Raw genomic sequence first — 18,431 nt, forward strand, 5'->3', positions numbered from 1 at the left:
ACTACAGGCATGGGCCACCACACCGAGCTAATTTTTGTGTTTTTAGTAGAGATGGGGTTTCACCATGTTGGCCAGGATGGTCTCTATCTCTTGACCTTGTAATCTGCCTGCCTCAGCCTCCCAAAGTGCTGGGATTACCAGTGTGAGCCACCATGCCTGGCCTTTTTTTTTTTTTTTTTTGAGAGGGAGTCTCGCTCTGTCACCAGGCTGGAGTGCAATGGCGTGATCTCGGCTCACTGAAACCTCTACTCAGCCCACTGCAAGCCTCCTGAGTTCCAGCAATTCTCCTGTCTCAGCCTCCCGAGTAGCTGGGACTATAGGCACAGGCCACCACGCCCAGCTAATTTTTGTATTTTTAGTAGAGATGGGGTTTCACCATGTTGGCCAGGATGGTCTCTGTCTCTTGACCTTGTAATCCTCCTGCCTCAGCCTCCCAAAGTGCTGGGAGTGCTGGGATTACCAGTGTGAGCCACCGTGCCTGGCCTTTTTTTTTTGTTTTTTTGAGAGAGAGTCTCACTCTGTCGCCAGGCTGGAGTGCAATGGCGTGATCTCGGCTCACTGAAACCTCTACTTAGCCCACTGCAAGCCTCCTGAGTTCAAGCGATTCTCCTGTCTCAGCCTCCCGAGTAGCTGGGACTACAGGCACAGGCCACCACGCCCAGCTAATTTTTGTATTTTCAGTATAGATGGGTTGGCCATGTTGGCCAGGATGGTCTTGGTCTCCTGAGCTCGTGATCCACCCACCTCGGCCTCCCAAAGTGCTGGCATTACAGGCGTGAGCCATCGCGCCTTGCCTGCGGCTGTTTTATAGGGACACTAATCCCATTCATGAAGGCTCTTCCCTTATGGCATAATCACTTCCCACAAGACACCACGTCCTAGTACCATCACTTTGGAGGTTAGAACTTCAACATGTGACTTTTGAGGGGATGCAGATTCAGACCATAGCAATGAAGAATAGTTTTGTGACAACGTCTTTCCAAGCCACAGAAGGCTCTTATTGCTGTAATAATAAACTAAAGGGAGACATTATGTTGAAGAAAATGTTATGTGTATTTATTTATTTTTTTCTTGAGAGGGAGTCTTGCTCTGTCGCCAGGCTGGAGTGTAGTGGCAGTCTCGGCTCACTGCAATCTCTGCCTTCCAGGTTCAGGAGATTCTCCTGCTTGAGCCTCCCGAGCAGCTGGGATTACAGGCACAGGCCACCATGCCCAGCTAATTTTTGTATTTTTGGTAGAGATGGGTTTCACTATGTTGGCCAGGATGGTCTCAATCTCCTGACCTCATGATCCACCCACCTTGTGTATTTTATTCTCAAAACTGAAGGATAAGGAAATACAGTAAAATCAAATGTAAGATGTACTTAACAGTGCATTCTTGCTCACTAGAGGACAGGAAAGGATCCGTGATCCAGTTGCCTACTCGATATCTCTGGTTGAGTGTCCTAAAAGCATCTCAAATTAATAATTTTTAAGACTGAATTAATGATTTTCTCCAGTCAAGCCTTTTCAACTTTTTCTTGTCTTAATGCACCACCCAAACCCTGTTCCAACGTGTTCTCCATACTATAGCCAGAGCAACCTTGTCAAAATGCAAATTAGACCATATTATGCCCTCCCTACCCTGAGTTTATTCCTCTATCTACTCAAGCTACACTTGCCTTCCTCCAATTTCCTGTTGCCACAGGGCCTTTGCACATGCCATGTTTATGTCTGGAATGTCGCATCCCTTGCACTGTTCTACCCTGTCTCCTGTAGCCAGTTTAACTTTGAATTTCGTCTCAAACATCACTTATATGGGTAAGATTTCCCTATTCTCACTGATTAGGTCAGTTTCCCTTATGGTATAGCATAGTCCTTTAGTCTCCTTTATAACAGTTATCAATGTAGTGTTTTCATTTATTTTATGTGAACAAAACACATTCAGTTCCCACCCGTGTGACACAGTGTATTTGAGGGGTGGAGGAGACATTAATGATATATCCAGCAGCTCCCTTTTCTGACTCTGTCAGTCAGATAATTAGTGGATTGATTGAAAGTCACATAAATCAGGGAATCTTATTTTTATTTTTTATTTTTTTGAGATGGAGTCTCACTCTGTCACCCAGGTTGGAGTGCAGTGGCATGATTTTGGCTCACTGCAACCTCCACCTCCTGGATCCAAGTGATTCTCCTGCCTCAGCCTCCTGAGTAGCTGGGACTACAGGCGCCGGCCACCACACCCAGCTAATTTTTGTATTTTTAGTAGAGACAGAGTTCCACCATATTGGCCAGGCTGCTCTCAACCTCCTGACCTTGTGATCTGCCCATCTCGGCCTCCCAAAGTGCTGGGATTACAGGGGTGAGTCACCACTCCTGGCCTATTTTTATATATTTTTTTAAGAGACAAGGTCTTACCCCTGCTGTCCAGGTTGCAGAGCAATGGCATGATCATGGTTCACTGCAACCTTGACCTCCTGGGCTCAAATGATTCTCCCACCTTAGCCTCCTGAGTAGCTGAGACTACAGTCTCAACCCACCACACTCAGCTGAATTTTTAAATTTTTTGTAGTGACAGGCTTGCTGTATTGCCCAGACTGGTCTGAAACTCCCAGCCTCAAATTATCCTCCCATTTTGGCCTCCCGAAGTGCTGGGTTTATAGGTGTGAGCTACTGCACCTGGCCTAGGGAATCATCTTTTGCTGAAACAGTCTATTTATTTTAATTAAAGACATATAAATGTGCATTAATTTGCTGATTTTGTGGTAAGGCTTTTCGTTTGTGTGTGGATTGTTGACTGGTATCCTTTTCTTGCATATACTACACTTAGCATATACTCTATGATTTTCCACTGAAGTACGTGGTTAAAGTAGAATGAGACCTTAGATACTTTGAAACAATACAAATCCAGAGTCTTTGATTTTTAATTCTTTTTCCTTTTTGCCCTATCCCTTCACACTTGCCTTGCCCACACCTGTTTTGTCAGCAATTTTTCCAGTGATTCAAATGTATTATTCTTAGCAGTGGCTATGGTCTTAGGTTGGTGTGTGGTGGAGAAATACAGCCATCACACTGACGTGGTGGCTCTGCAGTCTGCCACCTCTCCTGTGTGTCTGAAGTGCCATGAGTGTGTGTTGCTTTGGCCCTGTTGCCCCTGAGGGAGATGACTTTGGAGAACACACGCACCGGGATCCCGTGCCTGGGAGGTGGTCCCACGTCTGGAGCCAGATGCTCACTCCGCTGTCCTCTAACACTTCCCAGAAGTCTGTTTGGTCGTACTAGTCCTGTGTATCTCTTTTCTAGTTAAAGTTATTTCTTTGTATTTGAGGGTAGGAGGGTTAAAATACAAGGTGTTCCCTAGGCATATTTTCTTTTCCTCGCGTCCCTGGGCATTCAGACACCCTGATGCCTCTTGGAATATATAACTCAGCAGTTTTCTTTGTTTTACGAGGGCATGGAGTACACATGTCTGGGGCCTCGCTGACCTTACATTCCAAAGTCCTGGGCCTCCCGCAGTGAGGCCAGCTGCCGTCTCACCCAGTGCACCTCCTCCTTCCTCCTCAGTGCCCTGCCTGCAGTATGTGCTCTGGGCTTCCTTCTGGTGCACAACAGGCCATGGGCCTGTATCCTGCCTCCCTTGATTCATGCGAGCTTAATGTCAAGTGGGAAAAGCCATTTCCTAGAAGAATAGCAATTGACTGATGTCACCCCTGACCCATTGTGATGGAGGTTGGGATCTTACTTTATCTGTTCATCTTTTGGTTGGGGATGCCGACATCTATCGCAGCAGGACTAGTGAGAACAGAGTATCCCTCAGATAATTGGCCGCTTGGTCAATTATCCAAGTGTTTGCAGCTTATCTATTTGTATGTCAGTGTCTCCCATTAGATTATGAGATCCGTGAAGGCAAAATATGAATGGGCATTTAACAGCTAGGGCTTTGGAGCCAGACAGACCTCAATTCAAATTCTGGCTTTGCCATTTACCAGCTCTTCTAACCACAGGCAAATTATCTAAACTCTTGTGTCTCAGTTTCCTCATCTGCACAATGAGGGTAATAATAATAAATACCTTCCTCATAAGATTGTTGTGCAGCTTTAAGAAAGATGTAGCATATAAAACATTTAAAACAAAAATGCAGCATATAAAACATTTAAAACATATAAAACAAAAAGCCAGCAAAGTGCCTGGTTTGTGGCAAGTGCTCAATAAATGTTACCTATGATGCTGCTGTTATTGATAATTCTCAGCACCTTGTAAGTTGCTGTGACTATTTGCACAATGAATTTATATAGCGAGTAAGGTTTGAAGGCCCTTACTAGAGATTGGAAACATTTAAATGCTAGATTCTCTGGGAAGTTGTACATATCAGGCCTCATGTTGGATGGAGTGCCTGCCCATGCTAATAAAATTAACAAAGACCATTTCTTGAGCAGGCATCATGCCAGGAGATCAGTTCATTGAGTTAGTTGGGATTATTATGTTATATCCTGCTGGAATAATTTCATTTATTTTTATTCATTATTAGGATTAACTCTGGGAACTTGAATTAGTAGATCGAATGTATTTCTTTTTTATTTTTTTGAGACAAGGTCTTGTGTCATCCAGGCTTGATTGCAGTGGCCTGATCTCAGCTCACTGCAACCTCTGCCTCCTGAGCTCAAGTGATTCTCCTCCCTCAGCCTCCCGCGTAGCTGGGATTATAGGCGCTCGCCACCACCAGGCGCGGCTAACTTTTGTATTTTTAGTAGAGATGGGGTTTCACCATGTTGGCCTGGCTTGTCTAGAACTCCTGACCTCAACTGATGCACCTGTCGTGGTTTCCCAAAGTGCTGGGATTGCAGGCCTGAGCCACCATGCCCGGCCAATAAAATGCATTTCTAGCTAATGAGAGAAGCAGGTTGCAACCTCAGTGATATGCACTGCATGCGAGAACTAGGATTTTGATTCTGACTTGTAAGAGAAAAGCAGTTCCTGGTGTGGCTACAATTGAAAAATAAATGTACCCTTCGGAAGTCCTTGAAGAGTCCCTGAACCAGAATTCCAGCAATGCCAGGTTAATGGTTGAAAAAGCCAGACTATGGCCACCCAACTGAAGTTCTGGCATTATTTTTTTCAACTTCGTCCCTTGAAACTGGTTCTTTTTATTGTGATTCCACGGAGCTGTTTGGTGTAGTGCCTGGGTAAATAACCTTTTCAATTTTTAATAATTTGTTGTGGATTCAAAACTTTTGGCTACTTAAAATCCAAAGAATAATTGTTCACTGCCCTTGAAAAAAAAAACCAATCTGTTCTCTCTTCCAAGCTGCAGCAAGGCGTTACCATTTCCGTTTCTGGGACCTCTTAGGCTAGGTGATCGGTAACGATGGGATTGTGGGTAGGATGGCTTTGTCTGCCTCCACTACTCAGTGAATGAAGACCACATCTCACTCAACAAGTCTGCCAGGGATGTTTAGACAGCCTCTGTTGCTGTAGTTGATGCATCTGGAGGGTCAACCTTTGCAGCTATGTCTTTCTTAACAAAAAGGGGCAAAAGTGTTACTGCTTTTTCTCCCTCTTTTCAGATCTCATGTTCTGGCGTGGCTTCCTGCTTCAGTGCTGTTTGTGGGTATGATCTATGCTGGGTCCAGAGCCTTGTCCAGACTGGTAAGTGTTAGAGGTTCAGGGGGAACAACTCCTTTCTCCCTTTCCCCTTTGCCTTTTAACTTACCGTGCCTCAGATCAATAAGGGCAGAGAATCACTTTAATAATGATAAAGCTAGATTGGAGAACAAGTCTTGGGCCCCCTTTTGTTGAGTTGAAGATAATCAGATAACAGGGAAGGCCAACTTGTGTTACAAGGTGGGGATGCACAGGGAGAAAAAGAGTAGTGGTATTTGTGGAGCCGGCCAGAGACAGGCCCTGCTGGGACTGCTTCCCCATGGAGATGGGCAGAGTGGGAATGTCCGAGCTCTGCCTGAATGCAGGCTGTCCACGGGAACAGGAAGGCAGGGCCCAAACTACTCCTTGCTTCTGAGGAACCAAACCCTGCCCACTGGTAATGTGACCTGGTGAGCTTGGTTGTGGATGCAAATGCCTGGCACAGGGTTGATGTCCTGTACATGGGGAAGCTAGTAAAACAAGCTGACTGTTTTGTTCTCCCACCACTTCCCGGCAGGACTGAGCTCCTCAAATGCAGGAACTGTGAAGAGCAAAGCTACTTCCAGATACATTATTTGGAACTCCAAAAATTTATTTATTTTGCCATCAAAAGAGAATCCATTAAAACCATCATTAACAGAAGGTGGCTTAAAAATCAGGAAAGATGTTAATACCTCCTCTAGTCTTGTACCATGACTGCCAACTGTTTTTATCTATCAGAAAATAGTTGTATTCTAACTTCGGGGAAAGTGCAGAATGTGCAAGACAATTTAGTCTTTTAATGTAAAATTCTTGTTGTTATGTTAGCCCCTTAGATCTCAGCTATAAAAACAGTAAAAACAAACAAACTCTGCCTAATTGGATAACAATGTTGTTGTTAGGACAGCAACTCCAAAGTTGCAAAATAGCAGTGAGGACTGTAATTTTGAAGTTAAATAATCATTTTTCTTTCATGATTCATAAGCTTGAGTAGATGGGGTGATATATGCAATGGGGAAGAACCTTCCTGGGTGGGCTTGAGAACTGACCCACGGTGCACGTTGCTGCTCAGCTCAGACCACGAGGCTTGCCCTGGTTGTCTGCTGCGCCTTCTTTGTTCTCAGGCTCTTACTGTCTCAGTTTATACCCTTTGGCCTGCAGAGAGTATTTCCTCTCCTATGCCATAGACTATCGGATTTTGGTAAAAGCAATGTGTTGCTCAAGTGCTTTTAAATTTTTTCTTAGGCTCTGGATAGTTACGTTTGCCAGAATTTTGAAGTTTGAATAACAAGGTGTTGCGTTCGTAATAATAGTACTTTTTGTTCATACAGTGCTTTTTTTCCATAGGCTTCCAGAGTGATTTCCTTCATGTCCTTTTATGTGATTCTTGCAATCTTTTGACAGATGATAGGTGAGGCAGCTGCTAACCACCTGACAGAGGGAGAGACGTAGGTGTGGAAAGTCTTGCTAAACCTGCCTCTAGTCCCAGAGAGTGGCAGCTCCCGTTTTTTTTGTTTTTGTTTTTGTTTTGAGACAGGGTCTTGTTCTTGTGATCTTGTGGCCCAGGCTAGAGTGCAGTGGCACAGTCACAGCTCACTGGAGCCTTGACCTTTTGGGCTCAATAGGCTCAAGTGATCCTCCCACCTCAGCCTCCCGAGTAGCAGGGAATACAGGTATGTGCCGATACACCCAGCTATTTATTTATTTTCTTTTGGAGATGGGGTCTTGCTCTGTTGCCCAGACTGGTCTTGAACTCCTGGGCTCAAGCGATCCTCCCGCCTCAGCCTCCCAGAACACTGGGATTACAGGCACGAGCTACTGCACCTGGAATGGCAGCTCTTCTAACTCCCCACCTTTTGCCTTTTCAGAATTGTTTCTTTAGGACCAATGCGTATGGATTTTAGAGTGAGTCCAGGGTGTAGTAGTCATTGTATAACATTAGACTCTTTCAGTTGCAAGTGTTAGAAAGCTCAAAAACTGGTCTAAGCAAAAGGAAGATTTACCAATTCATATAACTGAAAAGTCTTGGGGTGGAAACCTACTTCACAAACGGCTTTGTCCAGAGGCTCCAGTATTATACTCAGAAGCCAGTTTCTCTGTCTTTCAATTCTGCTCCCCGTCTTTGTTTCTTTTCACATCCAGCCCGCCCCTACCACCACAGTGAGTGCTGTACAGCTGCCCCCAACAATGGGTGCAGCCTCACGTTCTCACAACTTTAGTGGTAAGAGACCATTTTCCTGGTAGTTCCTGCTTGAGTCCTGGGCTTCACTCTGATTGGGTCAGTCAGGGCCACTACCCATCCTTGATCTGAAAACTGGCCACAAGGTTGGAATTATGTTGATTGGCCAGCCCTGGATCAAGACCTTCCTGAACCATTCACTGTGGTTGTAGACACTTAGAGGCCTAGTCATATAGGATCTCTGCCTGGATCCCACATATGGAGAGCAGGTTGTAATGGATCCTCAATGTTGGAGTACGTTACCACGAAAAAAAAAAAAAAAAAAAAGAGGTACTGATACCAGGTGGCCAAACCCTCTCAGAAGACCATGGTAAATGTCAGTCTAGTGTGTTTTCAGGCAGGTGGGGAGTTCTGCAGCCTATAGCAGGGCTTCTTGAGCTGTGATCTGCAGCTGTACTGGTCTTTGAATTCTTTGTTACCTGTCCATGAGGAGATCAACTTTGGCACTAATCACACTGTTTAATTGAGCTGGCTTTTTGTTTTTCATAGCAAGACATTTCAAAGAAGGAAGCAATGCATTGATTTTACATTCTCTTGCCAAGTCCTTATCTTCTTGAGGACCAGCACTTTGAGTGGCATTCCCGTAGAGCACAGCCATTTTTTAGAGATGGGGGTCTCACTGTGTTGCCCATGCTGGCCTCAAACTCTTGGGCTGACGTCATCCTCCTGCCTCAGCCTCCCGAATAGCTGGGACTGTAGACATGGGCCACTGCACCCTGCTGAGAGCACAGTCTTCTTAAATAAGCAAAAAGAAGCTGTTGCAATTCAAAATCTTTGAACAAAGGGAAACAACCAAAAACCAAATACACCCAATTAGAGTGGGAGGAGGGCAGAAAGCAGATGCTTATTATTGTTTTATAGTAAAATAAATCAACCCAGCATCTTTTCTTTGTTTTCTGAGCTCTTTGTTTTTACATTGTTGCTTAGAAATTTATAGAGTGGATAAACATGAGGCACTTGTACAGTTTGTGTTGGATAGAAAACAGGCATCAATATGCTGGTGCCAAGCTGTCAGTTGAATGAATCCATAAGGAATGGGGGAAAAGTGCTCCATTACAATCTGTAGATGTATTGTTATGAGGAACACTTAAGCTCTCCTTTATCTGACAAGGCCCTGAAGTTCTGTTCTCCTGATGTGTAGCTCCTGGTAGGAAGCTGAGTTAACTCTGCACAGATGCCATGGGAAAATCTCTTGGTCGATTTTTCTACCTCAGACTCACAACCAAATGATCTACAGAGTTAAGGGAAAGGAGATTTTTCTTGTAGCTATCCATTCACCACATAGTTATTTGGGACCTACTATGTGCTGGGGGCATCATGACAAACAAGACCTGGTTTCTGACCTTGAGGAACTGAAAGGGATGGGGCAGGGAGTGAAAGACATGCTGCTCACCATGGGAACAGCCACCATGAATATTTGATGTTAAGCATGTGCCAGGCACTTTCTGTCACCAGTCTCGATGAAATGTGATTTGGACTTGGGCTGCTTCAGGCCTGCTTGCCCAGCTGTCCTACACTGAGTAAGGTCACAGTGATGATGGCTCTGATGGGTGTCAGTCTTGGAGGGACAGTATGACTTTGATGGCTCATGACTCTTGTTATAATTTCCTGGTCAAAAACCTTCTCAGCTGGACAGGACTGCCTCAGCCTGTGCTGACCAGCGTTCAGAACAGATGTACAAATTCCTACATTACTGAGTTTGGTGGCGAGAGGCCATCCTGGCATTGGTGATTTGGCTCAAGCCATGCTGTTTGCTTGCTTGGGGGAGGCCAGGGTCTGCAGCTGGAGGGACCCTGCAAGTCTAGGTCAAGGCACCTTGACAGGACAGGAGTTGTTTTCCTTGCTGAGCCCCTTGATCTTGGTCCTTCCTAATGGCTGGTCCTTGTTTCTCTCTTCCGTGAGCACAATATTCACTCAACATACCGGGGATGGAGATGGGACTGTGTGAGCGATGGGAGGATGTTGGTGAGGAAACACACATGGATCATTAAACCCATGTGGAGTGAGTTACTCAGTTAAGCAAAATGGTACCCGTGGGTCCCCTCTCTCCTTGTTTGGCTCCAATATCACAAAGGAATTTGGATCCACGAAGGAAGAGTGTAAACGTTGGTGCAGAATGGAGCATCCGCCCCTAATGTCCCTGTTACTGCTGATGAGAGACAGCTCCCTCTGTCGCATTGTGTTTTCATCACAGGTGATCAGAGTCCAACTACAAGGATTAGATACAGTAAACTCCTCCCCGGATTTTTCTTATCATCCTGCTCCCTCTAAAAATTGTCCTGTAACTCTTATAAAATGGCTTTTTTTTTTTTTTTTTTTTTTGAGATGGAGTTTTGCTCTCACTACTGCCCAGGCTGGAGTGCAATGGCGCAATCTCGGCTCACCGCAACCTCCGCCTCCCGGGTTCAAGTGATTCTCCTGCCTCAGCCTCCTGAGTAGCTGGGATTACAGGCATGCACCACCATGCCTGGCTACTTTTGTATTTTTAGTAGAGATGGGGTTTCTCCACGTTGGTCAGGCTGGTCTCAAACTTCCGACCTCAGGTGATCCACCCGCCTCAGCCTCCCAAAGTGCTGGGATTACAGGCGTGAGCCACTGTGCCCGGCCATAAAATGGCTTATTATTAACATTGAACTTTTAAGGAAAAAGTTCCATGATGTTGGATTTGGCAAGGATTTCTTGGATATGACACCAAACACACAGGCAACAGAAGAAAAATAGAGTAATTGGACCTCATCAAAATGAAAAATTTTGGTGCTTTAAAGGATACTATCAACAAAGTAAAAAGGCAACCCCCAGAAAGGGAAGAAATATTTGCAAATCACTCATCAATTGCGGGATTCACTTATAGGCTGTATAGAGAACTCATAAAACTTAACAGAACAAACGCAAACAACCTGATTGAAAAACGGGCAAAAGACTTGAACAGATGTTTCTCCACAGATGACATTTAAAGACTGATAAATCCATGAAAAGAGGCTCAACATCATTAATCATTAGGAAAATGCAAATCAAAACTGTAGGAGGTACCACTTCACACCCGTGAGAATGGCTGTTACCAAAAAAACAGAGAATAACAAGTGTTAGTAAAGACGTGGAGAAGTTGGAACCCTTGAGCACCACGGGTGGAGATGCACAGTGGTGCAGCTGCCATGGAAAACAGTATGGTGCTTCTTCAAAACATCAAAAATAGGATTATTATGTGATTCAGCAGTTCCACTTTTGGGTGGATACCCAAAGGAATTGAAAGAAGGGACAGGAAGAGATACTTGTGCATCCGTATTCGTTTGGCTATTATTCACAATAGACAAAAGGTAGAAGCAATCTCAGTGCCCACTGATGGATAAATAGATAAAATATGATAAATACAAACAATGGAGCTGGATGCGGTGTCTCACGCCAGCAATCCCAGCACTTTGGGACGCCAAGGCGGTGGATCACCTGAGGTCAGGAGTTCGAGACCAGCTTGACCAATATGGAGAAACCCTGCCTCTACTAAAAATACAAAAAATTAGCTGGGCATGGTGGTGAATGCCTGTAATACCAGCTACTTGGGAGGCTGAGGCAGGAGAATTGGTTGAACCTGGGGGGCAGAGGTTGCAGTGAGCTAAGATTGCACCATTGCACTCCAGCCTGGGCAACAGAGCGAGACTCTGTCTCAAAAAAATGAAAATAAAAACACAAATACAAACAATGGAATATTATTCAGCCTTAAAAAGGAAGAAAATCCTGCCACATGCTGCAACACGGATGAACCTTGAGAACATTATGCTAAATAAGTCAGTCACAAAAAAGACAAATACTGTGCGACTCCACTTATATCTGGTACTTACAGTAATGAAATTTATAAAGGCAGAAAGTAGTATGGTGGCTATCGGGGTGGGGGTAGGGGAGAATGAAGAGTTAGTGTTTAATGGGCACAGAGTTTCAGTTTTGCAAGATGAAAAGAGTTCTGGCAATGGAGAGTGGTGATGGTTGTACAACAGTGTGAATGTACATAATGCAGTGTGAACGGACTATGCACTTAAAAATGGTTAAGGTGGCAACTTTTTGTGATGTATATTTTACCGCAATAAAAAAGAAATATCACCTACGCCAGGCTTGGTGGCTCACACCTATAATCCCAGCTCTTTGGGAGCCCGAGGCGGATGGATCATGAGGTCAGGAGATCGAGACCATCCTGGCCAACACGGTGAAACTCCGTCTCTACTAAAAATACAGAAAATTAGCTGGGCATGGTGGCACGCACCTGTAATCCCAGCTACTCAGGAGGCTGAGGCAGAAGAACCGCTTGAATCCGGGAGGCGGAGGTTGCAGTGAGCTGAGATCACGCCACTGTATTCCAACCTGGATGACAGAGCGAGACTCTGTTTCCAAAAAAAAAAAAAAAAATCACCTAGGTTCCAGTAGGAGTTTTCTTGAGGATTACATGAAAAGGAGGGGGTGATATTGTGTTCTTACTTGTCTCACTCCGAACTCCTCTGTGTTCCTGTGGCATATGCACATTTAGTTTAACTGAATTCGGTTAGTGGACTTGGATAAAGTGCAAAGAAAACAGCCATTCCCTGAGAGCAGGCAAGTCCGCCCACCATTCCCACCCATGCATTAATGCCAGGCTGGAAGACTGAGGCCCCCTTAGGCCTTTTCTGATTCCCTGGCATCTCTCTTAGGATTAGCATTTTGCCGAATTGGAGGAGCTCCTGGTACTGCAAGGTATTTATTTTTCATATGTTGAGGCCCTTACATACCAGGAAGCTACTTTATGTGATCCTCAAATGAAGGACAAAAAGGACCTCCCAGCTTGTACTGGAGACTGGGAAAGAAGGCAGTCTGCTCCTCTGCCCTCAAGGAGTTTGCCATCTAATGGCAGAATAGTAAGATGAATGTAAATAAACACTGCAGTCTATGTCATGCAAGTCAGTTTATGAATATTCACTTACATGTGCACATATGCATATTCAGACACCTCACCTTCTTCCAGAGACGATGTGTGGTGGCTTACAAAAATAATTTCAGTTAAAAAAAGATAAACACTCTTATGAAGAGAATTGTGTAAGAAATCTAGATAAGGCCGGGCGCGGTGGCTCACACCTATAATCCTAGCACTTTGGGAGACCGAGGTGGGTGAATCACCTGAGGTCAAGAGTTCGGGACCAGCCTGGCCAACATGGTGAAACCCCATCTCTACTAAAAATACAAAATTAGTCTAGCTTGGTGGCGGGCACCTGTAATCCCAGCTACTCAGGGGGCTGAGGCAGGAGAATCGTTTGAACCCGGGGGTCAGAGGTTGCGGTAAGCGGAGACTGTGCCACTTCACTCCAGCCTGGGTTAAAGAGCGAAACTCCATCTCAACAAAAAGGAAAAGAAAAGAAAAGAAATCTAGGTAAAAGGGCCGGCATGGTGGCTCATGCCTGTAATCCCAGCACTTTGGGAGGCTAAGGCGGGCGGATCACCTGAGGTCGGGAGTTCAAGACCAGCCTGGCCAATGTGGCAAAACTCCGTCTCTACTAAAAATACAAAAATTAGCCAGGTATGGTGGCACACGCCTGTGGTTCCAGCTACTCGGGAGGGTGAGGCAGGAGAATCGCTTGAACCCAGGAAGCAGAGGTTGCAGTGAGCCAAGATCGCACCACAGAACTCCAGCCTGGGCAACAGAGTAAAACTCTGTCTCAAAAAAAAAAAAAAAAAAAAAAGAAAGAAATCTAAGTAAAAGGTAACAGACAGATGATGTCACAGAGAGATTTAGCACCTAGAAATTTATACTGTAATATCTCACAACATAATTACAGCTGGGTCTGAATTCAACTCTGAGCTTTCTGCAGCCAAATAAAAAAGTTACAGAAGTCTGGACACGGTGGCCCATGCCTATAATCCCAGACTTGAGGAGGCTGAGACAGGAGGATTGCTTGAGCCCAGGAGTTCGAGACCAGCTTGAGCAACATAGCCAGATCTCATCTTTACAAAAAATAAAATAAGTAGCCTCACTTGGTGGCATGTGCCTCTAGTCCTAGCTACTCAGGAGGCTGAAGTGGGAGGATCGCTTGAGCCCAGGAGTTTGAGTCTGCAGTGAGCTATGATCATGCCACTGCATTCCAGCAAAAAAAGTCAAAACACCATTACAACTAATTGAAATTTTCCTGGGTCCTCATAAAGGGTAGGCTGGGTGACTCAGTGAGCAGGTCTCTAATAACGTCCTTATAACACTCACAACAGTCACCAGTGTCTAGAATTCTTAGTGCCCATGGAGACAGAATGATGATACAGCACTGTTCAGTAGGAGCAGTTCTCTGGGGTAAAAATCCATGGGTCTCTGGTAATTTCGCTCCGTGCAGGGCCTTAGACAATCCTCTAGGAACTTTCTTTCTCTCTCTTTCTTTCTTTCTTTCTTTCTTTCTTTCTTTCTTTCTTTCTTTCTTTCTTTCTTTCTTTCTTTCTTTCTTTCATTTCCTTTCTTTTCTTTCTTTCTTTTTTTTTTTTTTTTGAGACAGAGTCTTGCTCTGTCACCCAGGCTAGAGTGCAGTGGCACCATCTTGGCTCACTACAGCCTCTGCCTCCCAGGTTCAAGTGATTCTCCTGCGTCAGCCTCTTGAGTAGCTGGGATTACAGGTGCCTGCCACCATGCCTGGCTAATTTTTGCATTTTTAGTAGAGACAGCGTTTCACCATGTTGGCCAGGCTGGTCTCAAACTCCTGACCTTAGGCGATCCACCAAGTTCAGCCTTTCAAAGTGCTGGGATTACAGGCATGAGCCACCGCACCTGGTCTAGGAACATTGTTTCTGAGGATGCATGATTTTGATAAAAATTGGGCAGCCAACAGTTCAAAGTTACTTTCTTTGACAAGGACCTGGAGGTCAGTTATTCTGTATTGTAGGTTAAGGACACACCTCCATATGTAAAAATCACCCAGATAGAAAGATAGGATTGACATTCGTTTACAAAAATTAAGAAGCTGACTCAGAACTTGTGCTTGAATAGGGGAGTCGCTCACACCTCTGCAGAGTGACCTAAGCCGTGCCTGTGAGCAGGGTCCAGACTTTCCACAGGAAACCGTTCTAAGTCAGTTCCAACACCTGAACAAATAACCACGCCTTCAAAATTCCACTCTAGGAAGTATGAGAATAATGAAATATTTCTAAGTGAGAGTTACCAATTTCTCTTCATAGCCAGAGAAAAATTTCAACAGTGCACGGATGAAATGTTGAATTTTCAGCTAATGGATTCTGGGAATAAAGTAGTTGCAAATTGTGTCCCTAAGTAATTTAATGCATTTTCCTGCAGTCTAGTTTAATTTGGTCCATTACATTTTTACCGAATTTTTTCAAAAATGCTTCTTTGGTCTTTGTGGTTCCTGAAGTTGTGCCATTTTCCCTGATGAAGGAGAGTAGGACCTTTTGACGTTGAGGCCATTCCTATAGTCTTGACAGTGGTGAAGAGCATCACCTAGTTTTCTGTTTCTCTTTAGCAGATATCTAGATCATCCAAAAGTGGTTTCAAATCATGAAGAGTCAGGTAAAAAAAAGAACCAGGCCGGGCGCGGTGGCTCAAGCCTGTAATCCCAGCACTTTGGGAGGCCAAGACGGGCGGATCACGAGGTCAGAAGATCGAGACCATCCTGGCTAACACGGTGAAACCCCGTCTCTACTAAAAAATACAAAAAACTAGCCGGGCGAGGTGGCGGGCGCCTGTAGTCCCAGCTACTCGGGAGGCTGAGGCAGGAGAATGGCGTGAACCCGGGAGGCGGAGCTTGCAGTGAGCTGAGATCCGGCCACTGCACTCCAGCCTGGGCGACAGAGCAAGACTCCGTCTCAAAAAAAAAAAAAAAAAAAGAAAAAAAGAGAACCAGAACATATTCCTCAGTTTTCTTGACCGTATAATGGAGGTGAATAATATCTATCTCATAGGGTTATTATGAAGTTTAAATATATAAAAGTGGTACAGTGACACGTAGTAAGCACTCAAGATATCTTAGCTACTATTATCGCTTTTATCATTTCTTAGCATTTTTGTTTGATTTAACAAAAATAAGTCCTGCTGAACTTGACTGCTTAAAGATAATAAAGGGCAGATTTTCTGAAAGAATCAGTCACTAGGGGTCTCCTGAACTAATGGGTTATAGTTCACATTAGAAATTGTACAGAGTTGGAGGCCAGGGAAAGATAGGTAATTAAAGTTGCAAACTGGCCGGGTGTGGTGACTCACACCTGTAAATCCCAGCACTTTGGGAGGCCGAGGCAGGTGGATTACCTGAGGTCAGGAGTTGGAGACCAGCCTGACCAACATGGTGAAACCTCATCTCTACTAAGAATACAAAAATTAGCTGGGCGTGGTGGCACATGCCTGTAATCCCACCTACTCGGTAGATTGGGGCAGGAGAATTGCTTGAACTTGGGAGGCAGAGGTTGCCGAGATCACGCCACTGCACTCTAGCCTGGGCAATAGAGTGAGACTCCGTCTCAAAAAAAAAAAAAAAAGTGCAAACTGTCTTAATATTGTTTTTAATAGAGCCCTACACAGGCTGATAGAGTGCAACTGGTCAATTGTGGAATAATGGTCTTTAAAACCTGTTAGCTTCTCAGTAGAAAAAATGGCTAGAGAAAATCAGATTTAAAATTTGCTAAGCAGGAGTAGAAGAAAGCCTTTTTAAAAAGGTATAGGTTTACTCTGAGTTCATCCATTTTGTTTTACCAGCTGTATTAGTCCATTCTCACACTGCTATAAAGAACTACCTGACAGGCCAGGCATGGTGACCCGTGCCTGTAATCCCAGCACTTTAGGAGGCTGAGGCTGGCAGATCACTTGAGGTCAGGAGTTCGAGACCAACATGGCCAACATGGTGAAACCTCGTCTCTACTAAAAATACAAAAATCAGCTGGGTGTCATAGCAGGGCCTGTAGTCCCAGCTACTCAGGAGGTTGAGGCAGAAGAATCACTTGAACCCGGGAGGTGGAGGTCGCAGTGAGCCAAGATGACACCACTGCACTCTGGCCTGGGTGACAGAGCAAGACTCCTCTCAAAAAACAAACTACCTGACTGGGTAATTTATGAAGAAAAGATGTTTAATTAACTCACAGTTCTGCAGGCTGTATAGGAAGCATGGCTGGAGGGTCTCAGGAAACTTACAGTCATGGAAGGTGGAGGGTGAAGGGGAAGCAAGCACCTCTTACCATGGCGGAGCAGGAGAGAGCGAGAATGACAGGGGAAGCGCCACCTACTTTTAAACAACCAGATCTTATGAGAACCACTATCACAAGAACAGCAAGGGGAACATCCACCCCGTGATTTAATCACCTCCCGCCTGTTCTTTCTCCCAAAATTGGGAATTACAATTTTTTTTTTTTTTTTTGAGACGGAGTCTTGCTGTGTCACCCAGGCTGGAGTGCAATGGCCAGATCTTGGCTCACTGCAAGCTCCGCCTCCCGGGTTCACGCCATTCTCCTGCCTCAGCCTCCCGAGTAGCTGGGACTACAGGCACCCGCCACCTCGCCCGGCTAGTTTTTTTTTGTATTTTTTATTAGAGATGGGGTTTCACCGTGTTAGCCAGGATGGTCTCGATCTCCTGACCTCGTGATCCGCCCGTCTCGGCCTCCCAAAGTGCTGGGATTACAGGCTTGAGCCACCGCGCCCGGCCGGGAATTACAATTTGACATGAGATTTGGGTGGGGACACAAGGCCAAACCATATCAGCAGGTTTATTACTGCAGTAAGCAAACGGCCAGGATTTGGAACACACCAGTCACATTGAACTTTGGACAGTTGGAGGTCCAGGGAGTTTTCACTGTGGCTTGACGTAATTTGTGTGTCATAACACCAAGGCTAGAAGGTGTGGGCTTTGTGGTTAGACAGGCCTGGATTGGGGTCATGGCTTTGCCGCTGAACGAGCTGTGAATACTCGAGCAAGTGGCCAGTCTTTCTTAGCCCCAGTTTCATTGTTTATAAAATCAGGGTAATAGCATCTAGTAGGAGAGGTGCTGGGAGGAGGTTTAAATAAGAGAGTACACGTAAAATACTTAGCACTATGTTTAATACGTTGTTGGTGGCTATTGTTAGTGTACTTTAAAATTAATTCTACATGTATAAATTGGTCCTTTTCCAGGTCCTGAAATGGAGAAAAGTAAGCCTCGTCGAAGTCTCAACTTGGGTCTAGAATTATCTGACCTCATTATTGATTTTATAGCCAAGGAGGCAAAAAACATTTAGATAAGGTCTTAATTCAGTAAGATCCAGCCCCCACTTTAATATTAGCTTCCATGTGTCATGTGATTAACCTGTCCAAGATTTTTTTTTTTTTTGCTGTCCTTTCAAGCCAAGAATTGGAAGGCCAGGCCCCAAGTTTGCCAAACATGGGCCTAATGGAGAAAGCCAACTTTAAAATATGTAATCTCTTTAATAATCTTAACAAACATAAAAAATAACTTAAAATCTAAAAATTTAAGAGGAATAAAAAGAAACACAAAGATACATGAAAAATTAGAAACTGAAATAGTTTTATTTTAAAAGAAAAAAACAAGAGTTGAACCTTTAATGAAAGATAAAAATAGAAAATGTTTTTTTAAAAAGGTAAGAAAAATGTAAGGCAAGAACTCAGAAATGAAAC

The 18,431-nt window shown here is 44.6% G+C and overlaps 1 protein-coding gene across 7 annotated transcripts in view; it reads left to right on the forward strand.

The window, feature by feature from the left end:
• The window catches only part of TMEM241 (transmembrane protein 241), a 157,519-nt gene that overhangs the window by 31,028 nt on the left and 108,060 nt on the right, over window positions 1–18,431 (forward strand). For all 7 annotated transcript variants that reach the window (XR_013408229.1, XR_013408228.1, XM_077975013.1 and 4 more), the window contains one exon: window positions 5,543–5,624. Coding sequence is in view for 5 of the 7 variants with exons in the window: in XM_077975013.1 (XP_077831139.1) it covers window positions 5,543–5,624 (82 nt within the window). In the remaining 2 variants the exon portion in view is untranslated. The remainder of the gene's footprint in view (window positions 1–5,542; window positions 5,625–18,431) is intronic.

The sequence above is a fragment of the Macaca mulatta genome, chromosome 18 (genome assembly GCF_049350105.2).
Source record: "Macaca mulatta isolate MMU2019108-1 chromosome 18, T2T-MMU8v2.0, whole genome shotgun sequence".
NCBI classification, from domain to species: Eukaryota; Metazoa; Chordata; class Mammalia; order Primates; family Cercopithecidae; genus Macaca; species Macaca mulatta.